The 7,324-nt window shown below is 40.1% G+C and overlaps 1 protein-coding gene across 1 annotated transcript in view; it reads left to right on the forward strand.

Moving 5' to 3' along the window:
- Nucleotides 1-7,324, forward strand: part of DIS3L2 (DIS3 like 3'-5' exoribonuclease 2) — a 382,925-nt gene that overhangs the window by 47,398 nt on the left and 328,203 nt on the right. The window contains exons 2-3 of the mRNA XM_007462755.1: nucleotides 3,916-4,064; nucleotides 4,581-4,738. Coding sequence (XP_007462817.1) covers nucleotides 4,013-4,064; nucleotides 4,581-4,738 — 210 coding nt within the window. The 5' untranslated portion in view covers nucleotides 3,916-4,012. The remainder of the gene's footprint in view (nucleotides 1-3,915; nucleotides 4,065-4,580; nucleotides 4,739-7,324) is intronic.

Genomic DNA, 7,324 nt, shown 5'->3' on the forward strand with positions numbered 1-7,324 from the left:
TGCATCGGCAGGCGGACTCTCAACCACTGCGCCACCAGGGAAGCCCTATTGGCTATTTTTTAAAAAATGGCATTAAGTAGTGTTTTAACATTACTTAACTATTTCATGTGTTTCCCAATTATTTGCAATGTATCTTTTTTATTTTTAAATTTCAGTGAGATTTATTTTAATCCCATCCTCTTTTTTTTCTTTATTCCATTAATTATGTGCTCTTTCACATGTTTTTACCATCTCTTGCTTTCCATTGGCTCCATCTCAGCTTTTGAATAGGCTTAACCTTTTCTTTCTTTAAACCTCTCATGACTTTATCTCCTTGAGTTTCCTTCGCTACCCAGGTTCATTAATTTCTTCTGTTCTTGCTACTCATAAGGCTGAATGAGACTAGGGTAAGGCAAGTGAGATGCCTAGGGCACAAACATTTAAGGAGGCACTTATCTTGGAGTCCTACAAGCATGGGGTTGGCACTTGTGTCACTTAGCTTTCATAAATTTTGTGTCCTAGGTGCCTTGCTTGCCTCACCCTAGTCCTGGCTCTGCTACTCATATTTCTCTCTAGTATATATTTGTTGTAACCTGGTTTTTGTCCCAGGTAGTCTTCATTTATTCAAATTTTTGAGCACCTGCTCTGTACTATACATTGGGTCTCAGGACACCACTTCTTTTACCCAGATGCTTTCTTTGTTTATACTTTCTCAAGTCTAGTGCTTTTCCTACATTACTCCTCATTCCTACTCTTTTGTACCATGTGACACTATTAACCATTACTGCCTGTTCATCCTAATCTTAGCCCAACTCTTCAGAATGTATAGCTATTTCTATGGCAAGACACCCTCTCTAGGAGCCAGTGGGCAGTTGGACAGTGTATCATTGGCCCTCATTCTGGAAGCTGGTGAGGATTAGCTGGTGACTTGTGCTTTTAGTGTGTCAGGGTAGGAGTGTCCAGGATTTCTCCAGGGTTAATGGGCCTTCACAACTACATCACTGGGAAGGGAAGGTTGCTTGCTTGTTTGTCTTCTGCTTAGCATCTTGTATTCTTGGAATCTTTCCATCTGCTTCCAGTGCTTTGATACCCAAAGGCAGACTTTGACTCTCTGCTCAGCTGGTCTGGCTTATTCTTGCTGACTTTGTTTCCTGGTTTTCCATTCTTTGCTGATTTGTTTTTAGCATGGTTTCCCTGAATGACCCTGCTTTGCTTGGTGTTCTCACTGCTTGCTCATGAAAACAAACTCATCCAGTCATTTAAGGAGTGATTATTGAGCACCTGTTCTATCCTAGGTACTGTGGGAGCCAGTGGGATTATAGTGATGATCTCAACCAAACATTCCTTATCGTCCTGAGCTAGACAGAAAAGTTAGGTGTAAATCACACCAACTGAGATACTTGCTGTGAAAAAAGGTTACAAATGCAGCTGACCTAGGACATTTGAATTGAGATCTCTGTACATCCATCTCACTTGACTGGCAGTAACTCCACTTAATTTTGAACTCTTGCCTGCATCAAGACTTGATATGAGGTACCCCATTTTCAATTCTGGCTCTTGTTTTTGGATAGTCTTTCTCCTGCTTGCAGCTTGCTCCAACCCCTTGCCCCACCCAAGGCTGCCATTATTTGTTTTCTTAGTAGTTCGTGCAAACCCTGATCATGAGCCTGTCTTCCTTTGGAAGTCATCGTCTCCCTTGTTTTCTTAGCATCAGGCTCTATTGGTTTTTCCCCCTATATCTTTATTAGCTTCTTTATTATGTTTTCTACTTCTTCTTCCCCTTTGCAAACAAAGTTGTCCTAACCCAGATTTTGTTCTAGGCCCTCTTCTGCATCACCTTACCCCTTTTTGGCAATCTCTTCCATTCTAGAAAACGTTGGGTTACCGTCTTTATGCAAATGGCTGGCTAATTCATCTCTCTAAGTTATGCTCCAGTTTTCAAGTTCTTGATGTAGAAGTATGTATTTCCACGTGTAGAGGTGTGTGTATAGAGGTATGTATCGCTGTGTATATAATACCCCAAGCAGAATTCATCATCTTCTCTAACTTAGTGATGTTATCATCTCCCAGTCTCCTTACTTGAAATCTCACACAGTTGCCACCTCCTTGCTCTTCTTCAGAAATGCCTGGTTGCCAAGTGGTGCCAGTTTTCCTATGTAATACCATGTTAATGGTCTGTTCGTTTCAGTGTCTGCAGCTGCAACTCTAGTTCAGGCCTTCCTTTCCTTTCACCCAGTCTGTTCTGGTTCTTTCCTGAGGTGCAGCTGCTGCCAGTCTTTCTCAACTCTAGGTGACTCTGAACGTGCTATGCCAGGTTAATTTTTCCTGAAACACAACTTTGGTCTGTTGTTCTTCTCTTCCGCTCATTCATGCTTCAGAAATTTCCTACCACCTTCGAGAAGCGGGGCTGGTTTTCTAGACTCCCAGCTTGTTTTATTTTCCTTGCCACTGCCTCCCTTCATATGGGCTGGACTCCATCCAAATGGAATTAATGTGGCAAGAACCTGCCTGTGTTTTTCTGTTTGTGTGTCTATATATTTTTTTCCTTTTGCCAACAGTATGCTTTTCTCACATTCTCAGTTCTTAACATCTTTCCTGAAGCTCTCTTGGATTTCCTGATCTGGAGATACTCTCTTCCATCATATGTACATTACCCATACTTAAGAAAAAAGTGCTTATCACTCCTCAACGTGTATTAGTTGTTATTTTAATATGAGTTCTATAAATCGAATTAACTTTTGTATCCCTCACTATGCCTAGTGTATAGTATCTTGCAGAAATAGTTGTTGAATTGAGTGGATGAATGCATTTCTGAATGAAACCAGCAGATGGTCTGGACTCCTCTGTGTGCCTTTTCCACTACCTTGTTGTTTATCTAAGACCATCTGTTTCTCTCTCTTCTTGAAACTTCTTGACTTTATCTCTGAATCTCTTCACATATCACTAAGTGGCTTGTTACTCTGTCTCTGTTGCTTCTCCTCTCCTGAGTTAGTATTAATTTCAATTTAAAGAAAAATTACATCATTTTGGTGAAGGATGTGTGTGGGAAGTTTAAAGGAAAGGGTTTTAGTGTTCAGAATGACATCTTGATCCATTTTATGGAAAGCAGGCTGCCCATCCGGATTTTGAGAATTTGCAAGTATAGGCTTGAATCCTGGGCCTGTGGCCAGCAGAGAATAGAAAGTAGATGTGGTGATGACATGTTCAGTGTCCAGGTCAAAGGCCAGGGGGCCAGCTGCAGGGCCCCACATTCCAGTCTGCTGAGCCAGGCAGCTGCCTTGTCTTCCTTAGGAGCAGCTGCCGGAGCTTCTGGTCAGATGACTGGTTTGAAGTGATGGCAGGTAAGAGTAGGGAAGTAGATGTCTAACTACAGTATTCCCATTTTTTGAAAGCTAGTGAATCATCTGCAGTTCCATGCATAGCTTTGGACACCTGGTTGTGGCAGTGAATTAGGTTATGTTTATATTGACGAATTCTAGGGAATTGATTTATTTGATTTTGTAGAAGGTCATTTGTCTAAGGTTAAACTTAGTAAATGCCACGTCTCTTGAGCCCTAGTTTAGTACCTATTTCATTATAGACTTTAGATTCTAGATCTTTATACCATTTTTCAAAACCATATTCCCTCCTGCTCTTGTACATTCCACTAGCTGAATAGAACCTCAGAACTCCTTAATTTCAACCTCATTGCCCTATTTGTGGAGATTTTTAGTTGAAGGGGCCCAAACAAGCAGGCTGGTGATACCCATGAGGTTGAAGACCTTGAAAAGCAACTCAGGACAGATGGTGTGCTTGACTAACTGCCTAGGAGAAAGTGACGCCAGGACCCAGGAGGGATACCACATTGCCTTTGCCATCCAAGTCCTAAATTTCCGAGAGCATAGAGGAGGCTTCAGGTTAACAGTTCTTCAGTCACCCATCTCTCTTTGGTTTCAGCTAGTGACAACTGAGCTGATCAAGGCCAGAAGAGCTCTGAGCTGAGCAGTGGAGGCCCTCCTGGATCTAGAGAGAAGAGGTGACCGTGGAACCAGTAATGAGCCATCCTGACTACCGGCTGAACCTCCGGCCCCTGGGGACCCCCAGAGGTAGCAAAAGGAAAATGGAATCTGCTATAGCAACTGGAGACCTGAACTAAAGTGGAATGGAGGTGCAGGGCAGGTCTTAGGACTGAGGGAGACTGTAATTCTTTTGGTGACCTGTTAAATATTCTCCTGTGTTATTTACTTTAGAATTGTGTGGTTTCTTGCTGTCTTAATTTATTGTTATATTGATTACAGCTGTTTAATCTCCTCTAGAAAAGTGATGATCTTTTAGTAATTCCTATTTTAAAAGTTTGTGTCTATAACCAGCAAAGCATACTGAACCCATTATTTGGGTTATGTTCCATGTATATTGTGGTGCTGATTTAAAATTCAGGTCTCAAATCTGTGTACATTTTATTCATGTTTCCTTACCAATTTTTCCTCTTTATGACTATTGGAAATCATTATCAGGGAATTTTATTATGTTTTGGTCTTTCTAAATAAGAAAAAAAAGGTGAAATATCTCCAGTTTTGGAGATAGACGTTTGAGTAGAGTTGATTGATGCCTCATGTTTCTAGGCGCATCCTCTTTGGCTGGTCCATGTGGTGTTGGTGCTTCACCAGGTGATAAAAAGTCAAAGAGCAAGACGATACGAGGGAAGAAAAAAAGCATATTTGAAACCTACCTGTCCAAGGAGGATGTTTCAGAAGGCTTGAAGAGAGGAACACTTATTCAGGTGCTTAAAATATACTAGAAGGCTATTCCTTGAATATGTGGAATCAGAAGTAATCGATTACTCATTGAAACTGTTTATTTTTCTCTGCTGTGTGCTTTGAGAGAAATGATGACATAACAGGCCCAGGGCTTCCCACTTCTCAGACCTGCAGTATAACTAGAGGTGATAAGTGCCACCAGACTGTGACAAAGTGCTCTGAGATTTGAGAGAAGGGAGCCGTTACTTCCAGTTAGGGTTGTCTAGGAGTGCTTTATTGGAAGGGATATATTAGAGCCAGGCCATGGATTGGTGCAGTTTGAATAAGTGGAGAGAAAGAGCTTTACAAGGGGACCAGTGTGAACTGCTAAGAGAAGTGGGATATAGCGTGTGGCTATAAGAAACATTGATAGGCCAGTTTGCCTGGAGCACATGGATGCTGACTGACAGAGAATAAGCTTGAAAAGGAAACAGTAAATAGCAGCAGACAATATTTGTTGAGTGCTTTATAGTTTACAAAATATTTTTACAAGCTAATTCAGCAGTTTGGCTCAGCAAATGTTCAGCTATCCACTGTGAGCCAGGAACAGTTTATATAGTTAGGTTGCTCCCAAGATGAAGGTGGATGAGACTGACTTTCTGTACTTTGAGCCTGCAGCCTGGTAGTGGAGCAGGCAGTCATATGAACAGATGATTTGAGGATAAAGGGTAAGTGCTCAGATAAAAGTGTGACCACTTACTGGAGAATGTTGGGGGAAACCAGGAAACTGTAGGAGGTGACACCTGTGGTGAATATTGAAAGATGACTCATTTGGGTCTATTAAATGAGTGTTATGTGTGTGGGAAGGGAGCTATGGAAAGGCAGTGACACTAATGAAGACATGAACTGTGAAACAATACGGAGTGAGGCAGCTTGGGTCTCTTTAGGCGTGAAATCTGAGGCAGGTAGTAGGCAATGAGATCGAGAGGGAGGCGAAGCCACATATTCTTTGAATTAGTCTATTTTATAATTCTTAGTTTAATATAGAAACATTGCCATGTGTTACCTGGCTTGCTTGAAGATGTCGACTGTGTTCCATTTTCTCTCAGTCCGAGTGTCCAGCTTCTATATTTGTGTTTGGGGCTGGAGATCCAGCTAATTAACAGATACTGTCATCTTCTCTTCCTTTTTATCACCTTTTGTATTTACCTGTGGTCAAGTGCACATGTGCTTAATATAGACTCTTGAATGAAAATTTGTTTTTAACAAATTAATTAGTTGCTCGCTCTGATTTCAGAGGTACAGTTGGTTTTTTTTTTAAAGCTTCCCTTGATTTCTTTGATAAGGTCTCTCAGGAAAGTTAAAGCTTCAGTTGGACATTTGTTCATTCATTAATCCATTCATTTGCTGTTTATCGTTCAGCGCACATACTGAACTCCATTTTATCTGCAAGTTTCTTGGCCCTCATCTTGTTCCGTGTATGAGGACCTGTTGTGCTTTTCCCATTCTCATCTCCTGCCGTTCTCTTCCAGGTACACTCTGCTCAATTCACTCTGATCTTCGAAACTTTTGCCAGTAAAAACTCTGCTCTTTGATTCCTCTGTGACTTTGTACATACTGTTCCTGGTGTTAGGAATGCTTTCTCCCGCTATCTTCATGTAATTGTGCTTGACCTTACCTAAATGTTACCCCCTTTATGAAGCCTCACTTTAATTCTCCAAGCAGAACTGGCCATTACCACTTTCCTGAAGCCGACTTTTTTGTTTACCCTTTATTCTAAACTTATTATCATTTCTTGGAATTTATATTTCCTCAAATAGACTGTTCACTTCCTTGTGGGCATGGTCATGTTTTTTTCCCACAAATTAGCCCAATGCCTCGCATTTGATTGATGCTTAATAAATTTATATCGAATAAATCTTTGTTTACTGACTGAATAAAGGATCAAGGTACTGTCTTTGAAGAAGAGTGAGAGGGTCCTCTGTTGTTACGACTTGGAAGAAAAATTGTTTATAAAGTTTACAGAGATAGGCTCAGGAAACTATTCTGCAATGGTATTATTTTTGCTCCCTTGTATTAATTTTTGCTTTTGAAGCAACTCTTTGCTAATGTTAAAAAAAAAAGGTGATCAATATAACAACTCTCATTCCCAGGAGTTTGTAAGTGATTCCTCCTGGCCTGTGACATCATGAGACTCTGCAGCCAGAGCCTCCCCCCACAGATGAGAACAGTTGTTCTTTGCAGATGGGAAAAGGAATGGGTTCCAGATATGAGGTCACCGTGTGAAATATACAACACTGTAAATAAGATTTTCATAAGCAGAGAAACAGTCCATCTGTGCAGGCCTTAATGGGTAAGGTAAAAAGCTAGTCAAGAAAAGAAATTTGAATGCTGTTGGAGAAAATTAAACTTATTAAATATGTATATTAGATGTAAGCATTTGTTAGCTTTTGTATACAAACTTAAGTATATTGTGACATCCTTTTTCTTTCCACAAAGAAACTTTTATTGAAAGATAAGAGATGTTTTTATTTTTATTTACTTTTTTTTTTTTTTTTTTTGTTTTTTTTTTTTTTTTTTTTTTTTTTTTTTTTTTTTTTTTTTTTTTTTTTTTTTTTTTTTTTTTTTTT

The sequence above is a fragment of the Lipotes vexillifer genome, unplaced genomic scaffold (assembly GCF_000442215.2).
Source record: "Lipotes vexillifer unplaced genomic scaffold, Lipotes_vexillifer_v1.1 scaffold860, whole genome shotgun sequence".
Classification (NCBI taxonomy): Eukaryota; Metazoa; Chordata; class Mammalia; order Artiodactyla; family Lipotidae; genus Lipotes; species Lipotes vexillifer.